The 26488-nt window shown below is 41.9% G+C and overlaps 1 protein-coding gene across 7 annotated transcripts in view; it reads left to right on the plus strand.

The window, feature by feature from the left end:
* Positions 1-26488, plus strand: part of LOC131692703 (fibrillin-2-like) — a 250397-nt gene that overhangs the window by 88825 nt on the left and 135084 nt on the right. For all 7 annotated transcript variants that reach the window (XR_009306042.1, XR_009306041.1, XM_058979903.1 and 4 more), the window contains one exon: positions 8982-9515. Coding sequence is in view for 5 of the 7 variants with exons in the window: in XM_058979903.1 (XP_058835886.1) it covers positions 8982-9515 (534 nt within the window). In the remaining 2 variants the exon portion in view is untranslated. The remainder of the gene's footprint in view (positions 1-8981; positions 9516-26488) is intronic.

The following is a 26488-nucleotide window of genomic DNA, read 5'->3' on the forward strand; positions in this document are numbered from 1 at the left end:
TTTGAATTCTGATTAACATCTGTTTGAAACGGTCCGACCATTCATTGACCATTGGGGAACGAATGTTTCCCATGTGCTTTAGAATGACTGCCGAAAAGAAAAAGAAGCAAACCCTTTTGCATCTGAGCGGTTACTGAAAGGTCTCACTCACAGACTAGCCTCGAAGCGAGCTCGTGTAGTTTGGTTTTGCTTCCTATGGGTGTACAGGAGCTTATGCGGCACTTACTGCTGCTTTTCACTGCTGATCGATGCAGGTTTTCCAGAATGTTAGACAGATTCTGAAGGAAAACATGGAATTAATCTTGTTGGTCGAATTTACATACATGTTGAGATTCTGTGCAGCCAATTTGGTCTGGTGCAAGTGGTGAACTTAAATGTTGGGAAGTAAGCAAAGCGGATGATTTTGTGTGAAAACATGTGTTGCTCATTTCATTCCTTTTCACCAGGTGTGTATGGTAAGTGGATGAGAAAGTAAGGGAGTTTTTTCAGTTTGTTTAGCTACAAATATAGTGGAATGTAGGGATAGAGAGCTGCGTTTGATAACGCTATCAAGTCAAATTTAAATTTGGATTCTATTCAAATTTTCTGAAATGCTTGAAAAATTAGAAATTGGAATATTTTACTATTGTATTGCAATTAGAGAGGTTTGTAATATACAGTGCCGTATTCAGACATCAAAAAGACTACCGGCTCACCTCTAACCGAAGGAAAGTGTCCGGAAACTCTCATTTGTGCGTTTGAATTTTCACTTCAAATTACATTTTTTCTCAATGTAAACAAGCGCGTCGGTGCCTAGCAACAAGCGGGCCTTAAAAGAATCTAGCTGCCGAAAGAAATCCACTTACATGTCATTTCGCAGCTAACTAGATTTGAAAGATAATTTTATTGTCGAAGTCTACAAACCGGTCCAACTTCGCTAGGAAATTTCACTCCCAAATTAATTGAGTTATACTTTTTACAACTTGATTAACCTATACCTTAAGTCCAGTGACACACAACGAAACATTTATCATCAAAACGGTTTCCATCTCTCAGATCCTCCCATACGTTAGAAATAGTGCTGGCAAATTTCAATACACACGTCAATGCCTAATCGCCCCAAATGGATGGATGGTCAGAAATTGCCGCAAGAGTTCACTATTGTCAAAAGTTCAACATTCCGCAGGTACAATAAATTGGATTAAGAGACACTAATCTTCCACCGGCATCGGTTCACGATCTATACAGCCGCGCGCACGCTTTGGCTGCCTCTTTGACAGGCCGCGCCGACCAGCCAGTATGTATTGGCAGCTCGCCGGATCGGTATCCATTTCATCCTAAATGCCACAGCTCGATCAATTTCGTTTGTTTTGACCAGTGACACACACTCTCCCCCGGGTATCCCCAGATTATCTCGCGTAAAGAGACTGCAATTTAAAAATAGATCGGAGTTTCGAATCTTCACGTTTTGTTGCGTTGCTTTCATCTTTACGCGTTCATCTTCGCGATTCCCTTGCTGGGCTTTATGGGGGAGCAGGGTGTGCCAGAAAATATCTCCAACAGAAATAGGTACAACTTTGGTGAATCCAAAAACATCATCAGCCTCGAAATGTCGATTCCACAACGAGGCTGGAACGCTCTGACGGTAACGGAAAGTAATCAAATCAATAATAAACAGCATTTTGCCTTCCTCGCTCGGTGCCGAAAAATGTCGCTTCCCTGTTTCACGTTGCTTGCCGTGGAATAAAGCAAAGCGAATTACTACCATGCTTCTTGCTCCAAAGAAGAATGGAATTGATCTGAGATTAATTTTGATAGATACACTATTTGTGCGTGTACTCGTGGCTTAGCCGCGGCGATGATGGTCAATGCGGCAGCACTGGTGGGTCGTTTAAGGCACAGCATGCTTTCTCAAAGGAAGCACTTATAAAGCGAAAGAAGAAATTTTCACCTCACACAATTTCGATCAAATGGATGTCGTTCAAGTTACTGGTTTTTATTACACATACACCATTCACATTTATTGGAACGAGTAGTCGTACAACCAATTTCCATCAATAAAGTAGTGATTTTAAATTAAAAATTAAGCTTGCTGAAAATGCGACATAATCAATCTAAATAAAGACAAGTGGCGTTTATCAAACAAATTACGAGATCTCTCCTCCACTAAAACACAAAAAAATCGTTTAGTTCAAACATCAGTAGGCCATCATTATTGTCCTGGTTTTGGATCTTTCAAGCCCCAAAATGGCAAAGAATAGAACAGCGCCTACTGTTTTGAACATTATACAAACAGCTCCCCATTCAAACAACTTCATTCAGCGCGGGAAGAAATTCAAGCTACTCCTGCTACGTCATCATCATCGTGCAGCCAAGTTTCAATTTCCTCGGCCATCATTTGTGTTGCTAATGAGGTATCATCATTATTAGTCAATAGCCAGCACCAATTTTGACACATCTGTGTCTCGTTTTACATACAATTTAATGTTGAGATGGTATGGTGGTGGACCATCAAAAAACTTACTTGACTCATCGCGAGAATTGACGGAGGTAGTAGGGTGAAGTAGGATGAGTGTGTCGGGAGAGTACGGATAAGAATCTAATTTCGTAAGATGCGACGTAAGCTGGGAAGTGATGGGAAAAGTGATGCCTAATGAGCCTGTGATAATGGAATGCTTTTGTTTTTTGCTGGTCATTTTATCGTGATTGGAATGTGGCGGTGTAAAAGATGTGAAGATGTTGATGATGGTTTGAATATCTATTTCAGACAGCTATCGATCCGTTTTCTTCGCTGAAAGCCCTGCAAAAAGAACTCTTCCAGTTCATGGTGTCTCAGAATGTAAATATAGCAGGACAAATTTTATCCGTTTACTATTAAAATTTGTTTCGCTTAAAATATGTACACTATATTCTGTTGTCGAATTTTGGATGTTTTGACAGCATTTATCTTTCTCTCATTGACGAAGGCCTCGTCTCGATACGTGCAGTATTAAAAAATTACAAAAAAACAACTCAATAGGGTTGTACGAACTGTTGTCGTAGAATATAGAATATTTGGATGTACAATAATAATCGAAGTATTGGGCGTTTACTCTCTTGGAGGACACGATTAGTTAAAGTTTCGTTTCGTTCGGTATGGATTATTCGTTTTCATATACATTCCAAGTAATGTGTGGTAGAATGTTGAAAAAATATGGAAATTACAGTTGTACATGAGATGAGACAAGGCCACATTAGAATTCATTAAAAAAATCCACAACAATTGAATTACTCTAGTATTTTTAACTGACGATTCAATGGTCGTTGGATGCGGAATGTTCTTTTCAATATTAATTAGAACATCAACGTTTGATTATAAAAAGATTAAGCAAAAAAAGTATGCTAAATATGGGCTATTTTCACATTATTATTTCAGAATATCATAGTATTTCTAACAAGAGGGCCGAAATTCGCTTAAAAAATGACAACATAACTAATTTTTTGATCCCAAAAATAACTTTTTTGCTGCAAATCATGATTTTGAGGTTGCACAAAATTTTTCAAACATTGTTTTGTGTTGCATTTTATGAGATTTATAATTCATACTCGGTAACTTAAAAAGAACAAAATCACTGTAACACCGTAATATTTATTCAGATAATTTATTTTATTGGAATATGAGGAAGAATTGACGACAGAAAATTAATTTACTACGAAAAGGCCTAAATTTTGTCATAAACAACGCTATAAACAAGAAACAACGAAAATTTTAAATCATATTCAAATTAATAGGAAGAAAACCAGCTGGTCACTATCGTGCTCTTTTATGACAAACAGCTAAATATATAATGTGTCTGGATTTTGAAATTATTACAAGGCGGCGTTTTTGGAATTTCGAAATTCTGTTTGGTTAATAAGATTTAGCAAAACACTTTGTGACAAGCGTCAAATTCCCGAATGGACGAGTTGTACTATCTTGTGACTGCAAAAACCAGGCACTAATCTTGTACTAAAGTGTAGTTTGCAGCCATAAAGATTTTAACATGTCAATAGATGTCTCTATTGTTATGAACGATTCCGATCCAAATCTACCATTACAAACAGCTTTATTGGGAGCAAAAGTTTTTTTTTTCCGATTCTGAGGTTGACTTGTGTTTTCTAAATTATCAAACATATGATTATTAGAGTATTTAACTATTCAATTCAGCTTCTTTCCTGCTGGAAAAACTCAAAATACTCTGTCGCGCCACAGAAACAGAAATTAATAACTGATAGCGCATGATTATCTGTTACCATAGCCATGATGCTTAATTGTAAACATTAATATTGAAATAATAATGATAACAATAATACAAGAAAATTGAGATTAGTTGTGGATTCTCAACAGCTCAATTAAAGAATTTTACCGGACAACTCTCCCCGCTTAGAATTAACACTATTTTGGAACAACTTGGTAGAGCAAAATACTTCCCAACTTTAAAGTCAGGATTTTATCAAATTCCTTCGGAAAAAATTCAATCAAATAAATTTATTTTCTATACAATCCGAACATTTAAATTTAAGAGATGGCTTTTAAATAGTTTTGAACGGATAATAACGATTGCAATTGCTGGTTTAACACCAAAGCAAGCATCTATCTATATCGATGATACTATTGCATCACTTACAAATGATGAAAATCTTTGACCGAATTAGGGAATGTAATCCAAAAATTAAAATTTAATCCTTTAGCTGAGATCTGTTTTCACAATACTCGATGCATGACCAGATAACATGTTCGATGTCGCGATAACCGTCGCCAGAAGCAGGCTTCCTTACTGCTCTCGATTGTAGCTCATTTTCTCTTTTGCAAGCAGTTAAACGCAGTAGGGCTGTTTACTAGCTCCCACCGAAAGCGAGAGAGCATGCTCTCGAGAATCAAGAGATTTTTTTGTGTTCACGCATATCTCTCTACCACGCAGGAGGGATGCGAAAGTATTAATTCTCGCCCAATTCAAGAGGGAGTGTTCCTCATCAGATGCTCAGTTACAGAAAGAGCATGTTTGAAAAAATGCCAATAAAATAAGATGGTTTCGAAAACAACAGAATGGCGATATTTTATATCAAATGAGTGCTTCATTTAGGCTTTGTATATTCAAACCAGTCATTTATATGTACACACTAAGCCAACCCAAAGTTGTTCAGTAATTTCATTTGACGATTTGCACAGTAATATTTAACGGAGATCAGCAATTGATTTTAAAAATTACGAAAGCGTATTCATTTTTCAGCGACTTCGGTAGATTTACGAATAATTTGCTGCTAAAACCTGGAATATTTTTAATTGAATTTATTATTACTTTTGCTTTTTTCGGTAAATTATCCACCATTCAGGCAAAAAGTTAAACATCATCGAATCTCGTCAAAAACATACAAAACACGTACAACAAACCATCTGTTAAATCGCCATTTTCGGAGAAAAACATTAAGGGGTTTTATATGTTGAGATGCGGGAAAAAGGGAAAAGTTTGAATTTTTGTAAAGGTGTGTAGCCACATTTTTATGTAATACTTGTTATACGTTTAGCGTAGCACAATGTCCAATTTGCAAAATCTACTTGAGAAAATAAAAAAAAAATAATAATTGTCGAAGCATAGCAATTTCCGCAAAACGCGTTTTTTAAAGAGGTTTGCCGTGACTACGATTCAAGTCCAACAGCTCAACAGAAACCATCAAACTAAAAAAATCATTAGTATATGTACCTGTGGTGTCCTTGAATGATCGATTAAAAAAAATTCTTTTTGGAAACGGGACGATTTTTCCAAAAAAAATCACTATTTTCACCTGAAAAAAATTATTATAAAATTTATAACAATAATATGAAAATTCTTACGAAAAAATGGAATCATTCTAGGACACGGCAGCTAATTACGAACAAGTCAAAGAAAAAGGTTTTGAGATCGGTTGAAAATTTTTCCGGCAATCGTGGTCACCGCAGAGACGCCTTTGGGAAACATGATTTCGAGATAATCGCGTTTAAAGTTTCAAGTATAAGCAACACCTCCATAAGGGAGCAAAATGAAAACGCTATAACTTTGCGTCCACTGCTCCGATCTCTATAAAAATTTGAGGTAACATTCTTAAGAACCTAAGCTTTACGATAGAAGAATAAAAAAAAATCGATTTTCTGGCCGATCTCAACATATATAACCCCTTAACACGACGTGTTTGCACATTGCGAATACTTCTTAGTCTTTCGTAAAACCATGAATTTTCAACTGAACCCGGTGAAAGCAGTAATAGTGAGATTTTTGTGTTTGCCATTATGTTTGAGGTGTATTTATTCCTTGACTAGGACAATTTTACACATGACGATTTTGGATAAAGGATTTGGCTCGCAAGTATAATAATTAGAAGCCTGATAGTGTAATCAAATTCAGGAAATGTAAGATTACTTTCGTTCGAATTTTAATTTTCTGTACAACCTTCAAAAGCTGGTAAATTAATTTCCACTATCAAATTTAATGATCAAATTACTGAACAAGTCAACAATCCTCATCTGAAAATTCGCTGAGTATTTTTGACGCTTGGATAAAAAGGGAATATTGCGGAGAGTTTGGTACGAGAATTGGTTTACTAAATTGACTACCGAATGGCTTGCTGCTTAAAACCCAAGTAAAATTTTCCAATACTCAATAATTCAAACTAAGCGTATAATGAATGCACGTTTGGTGGAGCAAATTAATAGATATTTGAGCATTACACTAATATTAGGACACTTTTTATTAAACATGTCCTTGAGAATGATTTGAAGACAACGTTGATTTTATTATGGCAAAGATTGGATTAAGGCGGAAATGGTAAAATACGCAACGAAAACTTAATTCGAGTGCCCTAATTTTCACCCTGCTATTTACGGCAATGAGATGAAGCAACATGGCAGACGCTGCTTAATCAAAGGCTTCAAATGAGTAGGGGTATAATATAACTAGGATGAAAATAGTCTCAACATCCTATCAGTCTAATAGGCATTTAAGTGGTTACACCACAGTAGAATTTTTAAAAAGTCGAATTTATACTTATTAGTCTAAAATGTGTTTTAGGATGTTAAAAATTATATCCCAATAAATGGAAGACGAATACGATATATAAATGTTCAAATTATCAATTCTTCCGCAACGCCTTCTGTGTAAACCTCGAACCCACTTTTTTGAGTTGGCCGGAAATACAAGTCGAACAAATGGTTTTTGATTGTTTTGAAATTTACACAGCATATTCGAAATTGATTTCTCCAGCAACGTATGTAGGGATTTTTATTTCTTATTGCTTAATTTTTGTTAAATTAACAATTTGTTTCGATTTTAATGGGATTTTCGGCATTTTTTCACTTAACAGTACACCTTTTCGCGAAAAAGCCAAAAAATCGAGAAAAAATCATACGTAAGTTGCTTGTCGCTGTCATAAGCAATCAGAAAAATTATTTTTTTTGCTCTAGGTTTAAAATTACGGGAGATAGTTTTCAGGCTGTGGACCTCAACCTAAAAAACTCGCATGGGGGGAAATGCTGCACAGTTGCTACCTTGTGATAAAATTACCATAAACAAATATTTTCTGATCCAATAAATATGTTATAAATTCCTTTTAACAACATTTCAACTCATCCCTTCATTGTGCCAAGAAAAAATTCCGAAATATGCCCATTTGTTCGAGCTCTACAGTGGTGTAGCCCCTTAATGTTTTTCAGCAATTTTGAACTGGAAGCTGCCAATTCAAACATCTTTACTATTCCCAGAAAGTAAAAGATGGATACTTATTATGAAAGCCGAGTTAAATATTCGAACACTGATGTGAAGCGAACTAAATTTGGTTCCCTTGGGGGTAAAGAGAAAACTATTTTATTCTCATCTGCCAACTGAGCAATTTATCTCCGTTGCTCCACCAGACTATGATGAGGTAAAAGCAGAGCATCTAATAAAGGTTTGCTCTGTCACAAGCAAGAGGATTCAGTAATGAGAGCATGTGGTTTCTCTCTGATCTCCTAGTTACTGGGCAAAAAATGCGCACCAAAATAAAACTCATGTTATATGCGGGTAAAATATTTCTCTATCTCTTCGTTGCAAAGATGAGTAAAATGAAGCCTGGTCAGAAGTGCATAAACCGCTTTTCACGAGCCACTTAAAACTTAAATCATTACATCAGCTGGGACATCACCCAAATGAAATAACAAACCACATCCATTCCCTAACCTCTGAAGCTAAATCCAATAAGGCATACGTGCTATTTTACGATGCTTTTAAAATTTGGGGGTACGATTGATTACTATATTCGAGGTTAAATAAAACTATGTACACACCTACAAATTCAGCAGTTCAACTTTAATTTGAAGGGTATGAATACTGCAGATTATTAAAAAACTAATAGCACACCATAATAATTGCAATCCATTGACTTCATTCAGGTAAGAAAATGGGGAAGTGGCAAATGATGCGAAAAATGATGAAACCGCGAATGGAAATATTGAAAAACATGTTTTTCAGCAGTTGCGTCTGGTTTTGTACTTGACTTCCTCAGTCCCATCGTGGTCGCCAGAGTGAGGAATGGAAGTTGTGCATCCCGGCTAGCGTGATTGCTTAGCTGTGTGACGATCACGTTTGGGCTTCGGAACATTTTTTGGATTCCTTTTCCTTCTCTTTTTGTATCATGTTTTTTCGATTATCCACTTCAAAAACACCTTAAATTATTATATTGTTAACTCACGCGAAATATCTGACGCGCTTTCATTGATGACAAGCATTTTCTTTTCACACGAGCACGTAATGTTTCGAGCGGAACCTGGACAGCCGACGCACGGGTTTGATGTGTTGATGGGCGTTGAACAGTGATTAAGCGATTTGGGGAATGCTGCTGAAATTTTTCGCTGTTGGTAAGATACTTTCGACTCAGCTATCGGGAATCTTGTTTCAGATGTTTAAGATTGGATGAAATTATGCAAAACGATTCAACTAGACATACTAACTGATGCGTTTGAATTGTATATTTTACAGACTACGACGAGGAAGATGAGGGAGAAGGAGAGGAACAGCCGGAGCCCGAGGAGGATAAGACCAATCAGTTGTTGCCTGAATCAATGCCAACAACAACAGCAACGACGACGACGACGATGACGACCACTGAACCGTCAGTGAGTGAACAAAGTGCCACGGAAAATGTGTCTCATTCCGAGCGTAGTGGAGAAGTTGAGGCGGAAGTGGAAAACCGGGTGGTTACAGGAGTTGATGAGGATACGAATCATGAGACAGCAGACACTAGGGAGGGTGAAAACGAAGATACTAGTGAGAAAATAAATGAAGAAGAACTGGATCATCAGGAGGAAACCGTTCAATCAAGCAGCACTAGTACAACCACCGAGCAGCCCAGGGAAGACGCTGCAATTCGCATGCCCGACTGTGGAGCAGGTCGTGGTGGATGTGAACACGAATGTCAAATGGTTCATCGTGGGAATGAGGTACACCCAGAGGTGCAGTGTTCGTGCTACAATGGATTTATTCTGGATTCGCAGGATGGGCGTTCATGTCACGGTGAGTAGATTTTTATGAAACAATCTGGCACGAACTGCAAGTAATTGCATCTACCATCAGATAAATCGAAAAAAAAACGCAATTCCTCAACGTATTCAGCTAGGTACATTAACACAGAAACAATATTTTATTTTACAATCCTTCAGATAAAAATTAAGTGGATTACTTTAGCTTATCCTAATCGCTAATTTTTGACATCTAAGATTAGTCCGGAACTACTCAAGCCCCGAGCTCAAATAATCCTTTCATATATTTCAACTGCTCTTGATACGGTGACAGGTGACCGACATTAATTCCATAACGGCAGCAACGGCCTCAAAGATTCTCTTCCCACTGTTTACACGGGTGACAAATTAACGAACGTAGGTTTTCGACAGTTAGACGTGGAACTGGCAGTGGATTGTATTCTTCACTTTGTCACTTTACCTATCGTCAGCCATCAATTTAGATCCATTCGACTTGTCTGACTTTGTGCGACAAACCACTGCTCCAAATCGATCATCGTTTCGGGTGTCAATCGTTTTAAACTTTTTAGGAACCCCGGGTGATTGTTGGTGGAATGGGGGAAATCGCTCAAAGTGACTATTTGTTTTCGGTCTCTCTATTAGCTTCAACAAACTGAGTGCACAATCAGAGTTTTTACTGCGGCTTCTACTTCTTCCTTCGCTCGATTGGCCGAGCAGCGCGGGCGACATTTAAGATGACGAAGAATTTGAACGCGTTTGATTAATTGCCAGCACGCGTCTTAGGTTTTCGGCGTCCGGGTGTGACGCTGAAAAGTGTGTTTGTGGCCCCGAAAAAAAACATGTAAGAGATAGACGTGAGCAGCTGAGACATTTTTTCTGCTTCTTTCGAGCGATGGCTATAGGGGAGTTGGTTTTATGCAGTTCTTATCCTACTAGGATTAGTGGAGATTCGATGATTTGACGCCACTTGGAGTCGACTGAGCATTATGTTCAACACTTAATTTCCTTTCCAGTTGGTAGATTTGTTTCGTCTTTATGACGACTAATCATAGATTGTGCTAGAGGATTAGGAGTGGTTAATGAGCTGTTGATTGCTTCATTTAAGAGGGATTTAAAAGTTGGAGAAAGGTGAAATTTATGGCTGCTACCAAAAATGTCGAAAACAATTCTAAAAAGTGCGTTTCGCAATATTTCTGATAACGCTTACTACACGGGACAATGGCAGGGCACAGATGAACGATCAAATCAGTAGCGATAAAATAAAAAAAAACCTATTTTAATCCACCTAGCGGTGCAATTGTGCCTTTCTCAATCATGAATCACGAGAATGTGTGCGTTGTTTATATTCATTAAAAACTTTTAAATGCATATATTACATTTCATTATTATACATCACATGACAACTATATACAGGAAAATAAATCATTATTCGAGTTCTAAAATTTTGAAAAAGAAAAAACAGCCATGGTAATATTGAACTGAAAAAAAGGTGCGAAATCGGCAAAGTCCCAAAAAGTCGATCTTTATAAAAAAAATTTTTTCGAGATAACATAAAATCTCGATAAATTTTGCCCTTGCATTTTTAAGATGTTTGGCATCAAAAATACGAATTCGATTTCTGAAATTTCATGGGGTCCCCCCTTTGAAAAAAAAAAATTGAGTTCCGGCTTATATGGGAATTTCATATGTGACCGGACGATTTAGTCTATATTTCCGGACCCATATAAGCGATCCGTACGAAATTTTATAGACATCTGTGGGGATATTATAGCTATCATTTGGGACTAAGTTTGTGAAAATCGGCTAAGCCATTTCCGGGAAAATGATGTGAGTTCGTAAATTTTGAAAGGTGGCCGCTTTTCCCGGGCACTTCCGGAACCATCTATGGTGGTCAATGTAGTCAACGAAAGTTTGGTTGGCCGTCGGTGACCGAGAACAGCAAATTTAAGTTGTTTGAGAGACATTTTAGCGAAATTTTTACCTTTTTTGCTTTCATCGGAGTATCGGTTTGAATCACAATTTGCTATGTGATCGCACGCCCAGGCCTGTAACTCCGGAACCGGAAGTCGGATCGGGATGAAATTAAATAGCCATTTACGGGGACGCAATACCTTTCATTTGAGACCAAGTTTAGCCGAATCGGTCTAGCCATCTCCGAGAAACCGATGTGACTGTTATTCTGAATTTAGATACTTCCGCCGGGGCTTCCGGAACCGATGATGGTGGCCAATGTGACCAAAGAGACTTTGAATGGCTGTTAATGACCTAGTACTACAAATCGAAGCAGTTGTGGTCACATTTTGGAAAAATTTTCACCATTATACATTCATTGCAGAATTTCTTAAAATCGACATTTTCTGCGTGATCGTACTCATCACCCTGTAATTCCGGAACCGGAAGTCGGATCCATTAGAAATTCAATAGCAGCCTATGGGAACGTTGCACCTTTCATTTGGGACTAAGTTTGTAAAAATCTGTTCAGCCATCTCTGAGAAAAATGAGTGACATTTTTGGTCACATACACACACACATACACACATACATACATACATACATACATACATACATACATACATACATACATACATACATACATACACACATACACACATACATACACACAGATATTTTGCGATCTCGGCGAACTGAGTCGAATGTTATATGAGACTCGGCCCTCCGGGCCTCGGTTAGAAAGTCGGTTTTTGGAGCAATTGAGTAACCTTTCTATATGAGAAAGGCAAAATAATAATATTTAATTAGCTTAATCAGCATGAGATCAAAGTTATCTTCATGTGATTATATTTTGAAATGTTGGTGGAATGGGTTTAAAAGTGGAGGGAATGGGGGGTTAGTAGAATGGGAGTGGAGGATGCGTCAGAAATCCTTCATCTTATTTTGGTATACGGGGTGGATGAAGGAAATGCGGGCGTGAGGGTGGTCCAAGGGGACGGTAGTGATGAAGGAGGAAGATGTAAGGGCAAGGCGGGGGGGGGGGGCGGAGGGGCTCTGATGCAATACTCAGCTGCATATTTTGCCTTCCATTTGAGACTTGGTTTGAGAAAATCGGTTCAGTCATCACCGAAGAACCAATGTGACTTTATTTGTGGAATATGCCCGGAATTCCGGACTTCTGGAATCGTCGATAGTGGACAATATATTCAAAGAATGTTTGATTGGCAATCAGTGATCTAGATCTGCGATTAGAAGTAATTTGGTGACCATTTCAATAGTTTTTAGCCTCTGAGGTATTACGATTGTACCGATTTATATGGGAAATTCCAGTGTATCCTTACTAACACCCCTGTAACTCCAGAAGCAAGAGTCAGAACCGAATGAAATTCAGCAGCAGTCAACGGTATTACTGTATCTTTCATTTGAAATCAAGTTTGTAAAAATCGGTAGAGAATTCGTTGGGGAATGGGTGTGATATTAGCTTAGGAACTTGGCGGGTTCCCCGGGGGCGTCATGAGCCGTCATAGATGGCCAATGTGGTCAAAGCTGCTTTAATTGATCATTAGTGATCCAGACCCGCAAACTAGAGTAATGTTACATTAATTTTAATATGTTTTACATCATTTGAACATCATGGTGGTACCAGTTTATATGCGAATTTGCTGTGTGACCGCACTCTTCAACCCGTAACTCCGGAACCGGAAGTCGGATCAACTAAAAATTCAATAGCAGCTTATGAGAGCGTTATACCTTTCATATGAAACTAAGTTTGCGAATATCGGTTCAGCCATCTCTGAGAAAATTGTGTGAGTTTAAATGACACACACACATACACACACACATACATACACACACAGACATTTGCCGATCTCGACGAACTGAATCGAATGGTGTATGACACTCGGCCCTCCGGGCCTCCGTTAAAGAGTCGATTTTTACAGTGATTGCATAGCCTTTCTTTATATGAGAAAGGCAAAACAATGGCAAAGCGAAAGAAAATGGCATTTAAACTAGACGGACAATCGAATTACAGTGAAGACCCGTTTATCAGTCCCTTGGTGGGACTTCTCTTTTTTTAAATAAACCAAGGCTGTTTAAATGGTTTTCTTTAGTTCTTAGACATAGCCTCAGAACAGTTTATATTTAATTATAATAAATTTCGCCAAAGGTAGAACAAAATTTAAAAATTAACTTTAGTAGCATTCTGTCTGAGTGTTAGTCCTTTAATTTCAAATCGGTTTGGATAACATCGGTACAGCCATTGCTGAGAAACACGAATGAGTATTTGCAACAGATGCATTGTCCTGAATCGTCGAGCTGAGTCGATTGGTATATGAGACATGGTCGCTCAGGCATCAAACTTTCTCTAGTCTCTGTAGGTAAAAGGAAATGTCATGTGATTTTTCAAATGCATCCTTATCAGTTAATAATTTTCACTGTATCATAATAGTTGTAGCAAAGAAATGCTTTGGTGTCGACGTAAACTACTTTTCTGTTCTCTTCGTTCCAATAATAGTTTGACTGTCATATACTAAAAAATAGAACCTCAATCGACTCTCTTTCTTAGCTCGCTTACCAAATTACCAGCATCAGAAAAGCTTTACACTTTGAAGAAAAAGCCGATTCCGAAGAAAGCGTCCAAGCTACCTGTCCTGCGTCCAAGGGGGATCTACCGCTTGAGATCAGCTGGTTGTTTAACAACAAACCTGTCAGTGAAGGCTGAACATTCAGGTGTTTACTCTTGTTTTGCTAAGGATGCACAAGGGTTGCGCAAACAATCGGCTGAACTGAACTATTCGTCAACGGTACTCAAAATCATCTAGTGTTTCGTAGTTTGTCAGTATGAACTCTGTCTGCAAGATTTATTTGTAATGACTCGGACACAATTTTCCAGTCCTTCCGAGGATCTCCTCCTTTCGATGAATCATCCTTCACAGAAAATTTCGCCACAATTCAGAGCACCGTCACTTTCGGTTATCTTCCTATCTCTATCGATTGGCTTCACAACGGGAAACCCATTCGTACGAATAACGATTGTGCACTCGGGACGTCGCGTTAGTGCATTGCCACTAGAGTCCACCTGTATGGCAAGGAAACGGTTTGTAGATTCTGGATCTATCCATAGCTGTTACAAATATTGGTAAGAGATTGGAAGTACTGAGCATCGGTTCAATTAAAGGAAGGCATGCAGGAACCTCCCTGCGAGGCGTCCAACGAAGCAGCAGATTCTTATTCCGTCCTAGACCTATTGTTTTACTACCAAGTCCCGTCCAAACTATGAACTATGATGAATAGGCTTCTATTTACTGCAGCACCATGTCCGGAGATTTCCTCATACTCATCGAGTGGTATTTCGATGGTGTCGGAAGTGCAAACAATAAAACGAATTACGGTAGCCAGCGTCGAAAAACGAACGGCATCCTAATTAGTCGACTAACAGTTATGAGATTTTATACTGACGGCGTAGATGCCATATACGTCGGATAAAACACCTGCAAAGCGTTCAACATTGCGGACAGTGCTTATCATTTCTCACAACTAGTAGTCATTGGTAACATATTTTTAGTCCTTTTCTTTTCCCCATTTTTTTAGTTCTTCCCAAAATCACACTTTTAACTGCGGCGAGCAATCGCTGGCCTACGGTGATTCCCTCGCGCTTGTGTACTGCTGTGTAACTTCAGAGGACTTCTCCATAAAGATCAGTGGTACTTATTTGTCGTATCCATCGATGAACTCGATTCCTTTAACAACATTAATCAGGTCAACTTTGAGGAGAAAGTCAAAGCTCTCTCGATCGATTGAATTGACGTTATGTTTACTGTGGGGCAAGACGGACGGATTAATTCGATTGATACATCCTTATATGAATATCTTACGTATAAGAACGAAAATCTAATCCCTCAAACGTTTCGAACCGTCTAACTTGCTGAAGTTTGACATGCAGTAGACTGCAGGATGTACGTGAATACAACCGAGGCTAGATACGGAATTCCTAAAACCTGGAAAAGGTGACGACTGCGTACAGGCTTCATACTTTGGTTGTGCGCAATCGAGGAACTGAAGTTATTAATAGTACATTTAAGGTTGCACAGAGAATGCGCAAAATTCGCAAACGAAAAAAGCAGTTTTTTTCCGCACCATATGTCAGATCTTCATAAAAATCAATCAGCGTATGTAGAATGTTGTTACAGTACTGCTGATTGATTTTTATAAAGATCTGACATACGGTGTGGAAAAAAAACTGCTTTTTTCGTCTGCGAATTTCGCGCATTCTCTGTGCAACCTTAATATATAACTTTCCGATTTTGAATATTAAGTGATCACTGGAAGAGATTGTTCAGTTCTCTTTGAGACAACGGCAAAAACGATATCAGAAAATACATCATATGGTTCTACTCTAAAGTGGACTCCAAAACGTAAATTTTCGCCTCGGTTTGAACATATATATTAAGGAGAACCACAATCTATTCAAAAACATCAAATAGAATAGTAACTTGTAATATTTTGTTCTGTGATAATCGTGTCATGTCCGTCTTACCCCCATGATATGTCCGTTACCCCGGAGTCTGAAAATAGTGCAGATATTTGTTCGTTTTCTATTTCTTTAGAAAAAGATATGTTCGGATCTCAAAAAAACCTTTTTTTGAAGCAGCTTTTTTGTGCAGCTCAAAACTGAAATTATATATTCATTGGATAAATTCACTCCGATATTTCACCTTCAATTTCTTACATGAATAGCTGCTCCCTTTCACGCTAATCCACTTTCTACTAATTCACTTTTAAATTTCCAAATATCTCCAAATGACCGCAATAACTTTATTAGTGATTACCGTTTTTCTCTTTCACTGTCAACGGTTTGTTTTGGTTTGTTGTCTGTCATACGGAATACAGACATTTCGCCGTGTTGCCAGAAAAATTGTAAGGTGCCGCAACAGCCCCTCCCGTAACTCTGGCGCAGTTTCTCAAACGCAGCTAGACGTTCCGTCTCCAATCTCTGGCACCGCAATCTTCGCCACTGCTCGCCGGTAAAGCTTTCCACCAGCTCGAACTACCACCTGTCGGATTCTTCCATCTGCACCTCTTATCACTTCGTCCACTACACCTCTAATCCAGCTCTTTCTGTTCTCCTCATCCGCCATATATACTAAAGCGCCCACTTGCACTGAACGTTGCTCGTCTTGCCATTTTGACCTCAAGTTAGGTGTCGGTAGATACTCTCTTACCCACCGTTTCCACAGCTTGTCGGCAAGCACTTGTGAGCGCTCATAATGATTTCGCAATGCCTTCACTTTACTTCCGGGTAATAGTCTCATTTCTCTGTCACATGAGGGATATCCGAGAAGGAAGTGGTTCGGAGTTAGCGCTTCAGGATCCGCATTTTCCTTCGACACAAACGTCAACGGTCTTGAATTTATCACTCCTTTTGCTTCTGCCAAGGCTGTCTCTAGCATTTCATCGGAAAGTGATCTCCCGTCTTCCAACTCCTTCAACGACTCTTTCACCTACCGAACTAGCCTTTCCCACAATCCTCCCATGTGTGGGGCCGACGGGGGATTGAAATTCCACCTCGTTCGACACACGAATCGTCGGACTGCCATCAAGCAGGACGTTGTAGACAGACTTCTACCAACCTCCAAATGAACCGCTCTCGTCGTGAAGAACGTGAACAATGCCACCCAACGCTTTTCGCTTCGCCGACCGACACTTACATTAATCGGGCCAAAAAAGTCAACTCCAGTGTACGTGAAAGGACGAAGGAATGGTGTAACTCGCTGCACTGGTAGTGGTGCCATCCTTGGTACAACTGGTTTACACTTGAACACTTTGCACCATGCACAATTCCGCACCACCTTCATGACTTCCACTCTGATTTTTGGGATACAGAATCTCTGCATCAACTCATTTACTACAGCTTCTCGTTGTCCATGACCTAGTTGTCGATGGTAATGGTCGATCAACCGTGACGTTATCAAGTGTGCTCTTGGCAATATAATGGGGAAACGCATCTCGAACGGTCGAAATTCAGCTTGTGCTGTTCGGCCTTCCACACGCAGCTTGCTGGAATTCATCCCTCTGTATGCATTTTCGAATCGCATTCTCTTGTCTACTATAAAGCGCTAGGGTGGAGAAATTTGATGGAGAACGAAGTGTTTCGATCGGTAGACCTTTCACTTTCCTCCGGAGATTCGTTACGAACCGGATAGCGCACGCCACGGTTCTCACTATCACGTTCCATTTCGAAATCCTCGACACATCTAGGACTTGATGTTTCCATTTTATGAAAGCACGCCGTTAGAAGCTCTTCTAATACATTCGCCTTCACATCCTCGTCACCTTGCCAGTCTCTCTCTGTCCGGTACAGAAATGCCGGTCCGGCTAACCAAATGCTATCTGTCGACAAGAACGATCGTTTAAACCACTTAGTCAGTTCATCCACAATATTTAATTTGGTGGGTATCCACCGCTAATCCGAAGCTTTTGTTCGCGACAGGATATCTCCTATTCTAAATGCGACGAACTGTCGATATTTTCGTGCATCAATGAGCGCACAGTTCTTGAATCTGTCCAGAAGAAGACCTTCTTTATTTCAAAGTTGTGACTCTCCAGTATTGCATCCTTTAGTCGAGCGCCCAACACTGCTGCCATTAGTTCCAAGCGAGGGCTAGAATGTGGTTTTATTGGAGCAACTTTAGATCGAGCCTGTACCAACGTACAGTACGGAACTCCTCCAGACAGAATCCTAAAGTAGCCAACAGCTCCGTATGCGTTCTCACTGGCATCTACGAATATGTGTAGCTGCACTGACCCGTAATCTAGCGTACCGTCATCGCCGAAATAATACCGAGGAATTCTCACAGATTCAACATCTTCCAAGCATGTTGTCCAGCGCAATGTCGTCGATCGTTTCGTCCCAGTCGCAACCGTTTCTCCAGAGGTCTTGTACTATGATACGACCGTGGATCGTGAAATTTGCCAAGAGCCCAAGGGGATCGAATAGACTCATGACGCAGCTCAGTACAATCCGCTTCGTTGGTCGTTGTCCGCCGGTCACGAATGGACGTAACTCTTCTCTTATTTGAGTCGAGAATGTGAACACATCGCACTTTGTATTCCACGCAATACCCAGAACTCTCTCATAATCCGTCTCCTTATCTCGGTGAAAATGAATTTCTTGATCTGGTTGTTGTTCTCCAAGTCGTATTAGAACTTCCTCGGCATTAGATACCCAGTTCCTAATGTGAAAGCCGCCGCGGGAATGAATCTCTCGAACTTCTTCGGCTCGCTTCACTGCCTCCTCTATGGGATCAGCGCTGTCGAAGTAATCATCGACATAATGTTTTTTCACCACTGCTTCAACTGTTTCTGGGTATTCCTTTGCAAACTCTTTTGCATTCTTATGCATGACGAACAGGGCTTGGCTGGGTGAGAACGTTGTACCGAAAATGGCACAGTCCATCACGTACACTTCTCCACCGAATAAGACCCTTGTGCTTGACGATCTTCAGGGCGGATCCGCACTTGGTGGAACATCTCGCGAATGTCTCCACCGAATCCTATTCTTCGCTCTCATTGACGGCAAAGAGACAAGCAGATCTGGACCCTTCAATAATGTTGAATTTAAGGAAACATTTTGAACGGTGGCTGCTGCATCCCACACCAGGCGTACCTTACTAGGTTTCTTCGGATTCAGCACGATGTTCAGCGGTAAATACCACGTCTTATGTCGCTTAGTAGATTGTAGCTCCTGTTGCGTCGCTTTGTGGCAGTAACCATTCTATTCCGTCATTTGCTTCTGCTCGTTCTGCTGTAGCAACGAGTTCCTAGCAAGTCGTTTCTCGAGGATCTTCATGCGCTTCTCTGCCATACCAAAAATGTCCGGAAACCGCATATCTTCTTTTCTCCACAACAAACCAGACTGGAAGCGTTCGCCAATGCGTATGTTTGTCTTCTCCAATATCTCCCTGGCCGTTCGTTCGATTCTGGAATCATGTCCACCGTCACAGCCGAATCTTCCCAGCACACAGTGTGATTTTAAAAGGTAATAGAGATCTTCGTTAGACACGGTGACACATGTATGGTAACCGACTAAGTTAGACTGATCCTGCGCCTTCTCTTGTGGACCGTATATAGTTCATCCCAACGTTGTTCGTACTGCTATTGGCTCATCTGGGTTCCCAATTCGGGATTCGAATGGAGCGAACAGGTGCAAATGCTTCAATCCAATCAAGATACGCAGTGTTTCCATTGGGTAATCTACCACCTGAAGGCCCTGTAAGTGCTGGTGGTTTTTCGCAAATTCAGCAAACTGCCATGTTTGTCTTGGTAGTCTTAGCTCTATCACTGTGTGTGCGCTTCTCATTTTGATCTTCTGTGATGAATCTATGCTCGATATCGCTAGATCAATAATCTTTGACTCTCTCCAGTCTAGTCATCCTGGCAGTCCACGATACACGCAAAGGTTGCATCGTTCCCACGCAGCCCAGTTCCTCCGCCACAGAAGCTTCGATCAGCGTGTAGGATGAGCCTTCGTCAAGAAACGCTAGAATTTTCACCGCTTTAGAACCGATGCACACCATCACTGGGATCACACGGAAGATCACAGGCGACGGCACTATGCTGGTGTGCGCGTTACACGTCGATTGTACATGTGGTTGATGTAGTAGCGTGTTGTGCAACTCTTGACAATCCGCCACCTTGAAGCGGATGTTTATGTTACATTTGGCATAACCGTGCGCGTTAAGGCAGCTTCTACAACGCTCCCACTTATCTACCGCCCTCCATCGCTGTGCTGGATCGAGCTTCAAGAACTCATCACAATTTCGCAATCTGTGATTTGTTTCACCATCCTTCACACAGGGGACTCGCTTCTGCGGCTCAACTTCCCGATATGACTTCTCTTCTTCGTTGTGAATATTCACAAAGGCTCCTTGCTGCTTAGTATTGTTTCGCTCTCTATTTTGATCCAAATTGGTCGCATGACTGCTACTACCGTGACCATCAACTAAGTTTATCGCCTCCATCGCGACGGATACTATCTCTGCTAGAAAATCCGCCATGATGCTCGATATAACTTTTTTACCACTGCTTTGCTCACTACGTTTGTACCGAATCCAGTCCATCTTTGTGCTCGATGGTAACTTTTTTGCCAACTCACCTATCAACAATGCATTTACCAGGTGGTCCTCCAAATGTGTGGCCTCCATATGGTCGCAAAGTTGCTGAACAAGCCGACCGAATGTGATGAACGATGCTGGTTGCTCCGTCTTTGGTCCATCAGCTTATCTAACCTTCACTAGCAACGTCTCCAAGATTTGCTCGGGTTGCCCAAATTGTTCTCGAAGCTCTTGAAGCACCTTCGGAACGAACTGCGGTAGTAGAAGTCGCGATCCTACCGCTTCCAGTGCAGGCACCTTCAAGCACTCCTGCAACCGAACCAAGTTCTCTAGATTGGAGAAACCACACGCTTCCGTTGTCGTCTCGTAGCTGGTGATGAAGATTGACCACTCTTCTGCCTTCCCGGTGAACGTCGGTAATCGTCGTACCAAGAACTGCCGCGCAGATAGTTGAGCTTTCGTTGGCGTTGTTTACAAACTTTCACTTCGAACACTCAAACTGGAATCATCATCACTTTCACTACCGCTTTCCGGGATCGATTTGTTACGCTCATTATCTACTACACCAGTTGAATTTGCGTTGACTTTTGAAGAGCTATTCCACATAATAGGAACCGTTTCGTGCACCTTTCCTGAGCCTGCCTTTCGAGTGGACTTCTTGCTACGTATCGTACCTTGTTCCTTTTCTAACTCGACGCGTTCTAACAGTGCCCTGTTTATCCTGCATTGTAGTTCGTCTGCTTTCTTCTTTTTATTAAATTCGTCTTCTGGTATAGCCTGTGCTTCTAACTCCTGTTTTTCAACTTTCCACAATGCCTCACGCTTTTCCTTCTTCATGTTTTCCAACCGCTTCTTCCGCTCTATCAGGGCTGACAAACGCTTCCGTCCAAGCACAATCAACTTCTCAGCTTCTAGCAGCTCTTTTTCCTCGGCATCGATATCATCATCATCATGCCTATCAGCACAAGTGGTACATACCCAATCCTGATCGTCTTGTGCCTCTGACGTCACGCCTTGGCAGCCAAAGTGGAACCATCGCTGGCAGTGGTCACAGAACCCCATCTGACTTTCATCATTATCCGGCCGGTTGCACTTGCCGCAATTATAGCCCATCTCATTTGGGTCAGGAAGGTGAGGTTTTGATCCTGTATTCATTTTTGAGAATGTTCGGATCTCAAAAAAACCTTTTTTGAAGCAACTTTTTTTGTGCAACTCAAAACTGAAATTATATATTCATTGGATAAATTCACTCCGATATTTCACCTTCAATTTCTTACATGAATAGTTTTTTCTCCTCACGCTACCACTATCAAAATGCTCTCTTTCTCGCTAATCCACTTTTTACTAATTCACTTTTAAAGTTTTAAAGTTCCAAATATCTCCAAATGACCGCAATAACTTTATTAGTGATTAACGTTTTTCTCTTTCACTGTCAACGGTTTGTTTTGGTTTTTCCTTCTCCTTTGTTGTCTGTCATACGGAATACAGACATTTCACCGTGTTGCCAGATAAATCGCAAGGTGCCGCAACAAGATACTTATCAATTTTTTTTAAACAAATTCCCTCTGTATACTCGAAAGCCAACAGATGGAACTACAATATAGAGCAATATATGTTGACAAAAACATGCATTTTCTATGTTATATTTCAGTATATCCGTAATATGTCCGTCTTACCCCAGTAAATAATAAACAAGAAGAAGTAGGTATAGAAAGTACAACCTTTATCCGAAAGAGATGATGCCGTTACTGTTTCCATATTCTGAACTGAACTGGCAACTCTGTCTTCTTGATATATGGTCATCGCTCTTATCCTATATCATGCGAGAAACTTTCAGAATTTACTGAATGTATGGTTCAGCACGATGTTTTCTTGTTCGTTTACTGTTGTGATCAGTGGTCAGTGAGTAACGATTCCGAAATTACTTTGTAAACGGAATTATGAAGCCTATTTTGATCCCCATTCCCATATTATATGAAATGTATTCCTTAAAATGCGATTTGAATACAAGAAAAGAAAAACTCTGCATCTATACATTCTGATGTACGGGATCTATCTCAGAAGATAACAAACATGGATCTTAAATTTAGAGTTTTTTTTTCTTTCAATCATCTTTCTTTTAATGTTGAAAAAGACAATCGGGATTCTCAATGAAAAGTTGCAATGAAATCCATCATTTATTACAACGACTCGAATTGTCTAATTGAGTTCATTCATAAAGAAAGTTTTGAATTTAATCTAATTGTACTTTACCATTTGTTTCTGTCGGATAAGTAAGAAGGGTCATTCTAGATTACATTTACTCTCTCCTAGAGTGAGAAAAGAAGAACTCCGCTAGCGAATGACGGATCTCAATAGTAGCATGTCCGTAATAACCTACGAACTTGGAACGATTGAGAACCAGAGCTACAGGTCCAAAGCCCTGGTAAAGGAGAATGGTTGTGATGGTTGTCATCACGTAAAGCAACAAAGGTAATAATCCCAAGTCCAAGGCGTGAAGCGACCCGTGCGGAGGGATGAGTGATCGAGGGGGTGAAAAAGATGCTCGATCGTTAACGGAGCCTGTGGGGTACCTGGGCAACCCCCACAGTAAGCGCCCCTTACCACGTTACTGCAGAGCTCTGGCGTGGCAGACCTTTCTTTCTCGCGCAACTCGTGGGACCAATGAACGAAGTGAACAAAAATAAAAACCAAAAAACGGAGGTGACGAACTCCTTTGTCAAAGGTGGTTTGGCGAGGTCTCCCCCCAGTGGGGGGAGTAGTGGAGCGACGTGGGCTGTATCTGACAGCACCAATGACCCCCCGGCTGTGGTAGGAAATAGCCCTACCAACGCGCTGGACGGGCCACTAACCGCGATGCGTAAAGTTGTCGAGTAAGTCGATAGCATCATCGAGTTCGCAAATGCGAAACAAAACATCAGCAAGGATCTGAAACAGAGCCTGCTGGTGCTCCGAAAAGCTATTCGAGTCGCAAGACAGGAACAGCAGGCATACGTCAAGAGGGTAGAAGGAAGAGAGAAGGCTGACAGAGGAACCCAGACAGTGGTCTCCAAGATGGTGGAGGAAAAATAGAAGGCCGACATAGGTACCCAGACAGGGTACCTATGTCGGCCTTCTCCTTCCCCTTCTATGGAGCAGCTAAGTCGCTCGAAGTGGCGGCTGAGTTCCCCTCGAAGGTCAGGGGCAAGCGCAAGACGGCGCCGAACTTGAAGCGACCTAGGAAGTCACCAGGCGAGGGTGCAAAAAGTAACACCAAACAGCGTGTAACCGTGACGGCCAAACGCCGTTTGATCGATGTAAACCGGGGCGCAAATGACCCCGCAGGGCAGAAAAAAGGCACTTGCAACCCGGCGCAACCGGGACAGGGGGCGAAAACCCCTGCAGGCTGGTAGAAGGAAGCCGACGCCGGACGCACCTCGACCCGCAAAGAAGGCCAAGGACAGAGGCGAGGCCTTGTGGTTAAAGACCGACAAGGACTAATATGCCGACGTCCTAAAGTCAATGCGGGTGGCCGAAAGCATCTCGGCCCTAGAGCAACCCGTGCACAGCGTGAGACGCACCAATACAGGCGAAATGCTCTTGGTGATGAAGCGAGGCGCACAATCTAGTGCGGTATACAAGGTCTTGGCCCAAGAGGTCCTGGGTGAATGCGCCCAGGTGAGATCACACAGCTACGTCTTAACCATTGTGCAGCTGCCCAACAGCTGTTGTGGCAGTCGGTCTCGGAGTCGAGGACAGATGTCGCCCTCCTATCCTACCCGTACAACATGTGTCGGACGGGTCTGGGATGGCAGCAATCTGTACAACGGGACGATTCCCGATTCAAGAGATAATACACTCCTCCGCCTAGGTTGTTGTGATTGCCAAGATCAATGGTGTGTTCTATTGTAGCTGCCACCCTCCACCAAGGTTGCCCATAGAACAGTTCAACCAGATGATCGACAGGCTGTCGTCCGATCTAGTGGGCCGAAAACTGGAGGCGCTTGCGAAACTCGACGCTGTGTTAGCCAATAATGGCTCCGCTAGCACATTCCGTAGAAACGGGGTGGAGGTATGGATTGACGTAACATTTGCCAGCCCGAGTCTGGTTCCAGGCATGGAATGGAGGGTAGACAAGGGCTACATCCATAGCGTTCATTTAGCAATTCGCTTTGACATCGAAGCTTTCACCGCGGCCCTGGGACTGGAGGCCAACACCGACAGTCTAAGCGGGGATGCACTGGTAGCTGTTCTATAACGCGCGTGCGACGCCACTATGCCGAGAAAAACACTGCCAAGAAACGGTAGATGCCCGGTATACTGGTGGAGTGCCGAGATTGCAGCTCTACGGTCAGCCTGCCTCAGAGCTAGACGTAGGATACAAAGAGCCCGCAAGAGAGAACCGCCGTAAAGTGTTTCGAGCTGCAAAATTGGCCTTTAACAAGGCCATTAAAAGTAGCAAGAGAGCGTGTTTTGACAACCTGTGTGAGAGTGCCAACGCGAAGCCGTGGGGTGACGCCTACAGAATTGTGATGGCTAAGACCAAAGGGGGCTTTCCACCCCCAGAACGGTCTCCGGATCGGTTGGCGAGGATTATCGAAGTACTCTTCCCGTCTCAAGTCACAAGCCCCTGGCCACCTGCACCACGAGACAGTGTGGGCATGGCCGAAATGGTGGCTCCGGTGACGAATGAAGAACTACTCGCAGTGGCTAATTCCCTAGCAATGAACAAAGCTCCAGGGCCGGATGGAGTTCCAAACAGCGCGCTCATGATCAGGCTAGCTATGCAGAGATGCCTTGATGAGTGTCGCTTCCCCGATAGATGGAAAAGGCAGAAATTGGTGCTGTTACCGAAGCCCGGGAAGCCGCCAGGCGACCCATCGGAGTACAGACCAATCTGTCTGATGGACACGATTGAGAGGATCATCCTCAACAGGCCAACCCCGTACTCAGAAGGTACGGACGGCCTGTCAAGCAACCAATTTAGCTTTCGAAGGGGTAAGTCCACGGTGGACATTATCAACTCAGTGATAAAGACTGTCGAGATAGCGATCCAACGGAAAAAGCGAGGCATTCGATACTGTGGGTTAGTGACACTTGACGTGAAGAACGCATTCAACAGCGCAGGCTGGGATTCCATCGCACTCTCGTTACACCGGCTTAGCCTACCGGTGGGTCTGTACCGGGTCCTGGAAAGTTACTTCCAGAACCGCGTACTGCTATACGAGACCGATGCCGTTCAGGAAAGGGTTCCGATTACCGCCGGAGTCCCGCAGGGCTCGATCCTAGGCCCGGTGCTATGCAACCTCATGTATGACGGGGTTCTGAGACTGAAGGTCCTTCCTCGGGTAAAGATCGTCTTTGCCGACGACGTAACCTTGGAGGTCTACGGGGAGTCAATTCCTGAGGTAGAACTAACCGCAGAACACGCGATCAGCACGGTGGAGGAATGGATGAGCGCGAGAGGCCTGGAGCTCACTCATCATAAGACGGAGGTAGTTATCGTCAACAACCGCAAGTCGGCACAACATGCAGTTATCCATGTGGGAGAAGTCGCGATCACTTCACAGCGAAGTCTGAAGTCTCTCGGAGTCATTATAGACGACAAGCTGACCTTCGGCAGCCATGTCGACTATACATGCAAGAGAGCGTCGACTGCTGTTGCGGCTCTATCGAGAATGATGTCCAACAGCTCAAAGGTGTGCGCCAGTAGACGTAGGTTACTGGCAGGCGTTGCCGTATCTATCCTCAGGTACGGCGGCCCGTCATGGTCAAGAGCACTGAGGGTAACCAGTTACCTACAGAAACTGGAGAGCACCTACCGCGTGATGTGCCTCAGAGTGATATCTGCCTACCGTGAGAAAAGAAAAACCTGTTTTAATCCACCTAGCGGTACAATTGTGCCTTTCTCATTTCTCTAAACTATGGCACGGAGGCTTTTTATGTTCAACATAATCGTGGA

This window comes from Topomyia yanbarensis, chromosome 3, assembly GCF_030247195.1.
Source record: "Topomyia yanbarensis strain Yona2022 chromosome 3, ASM3024719v1, whole genome shotgun sequence".
NCBI lineage: Eukaryota > Metazoa > Arthropoda > Insecta > Diptera > Culicidae > Topomyia > Topomyia yanbarensis.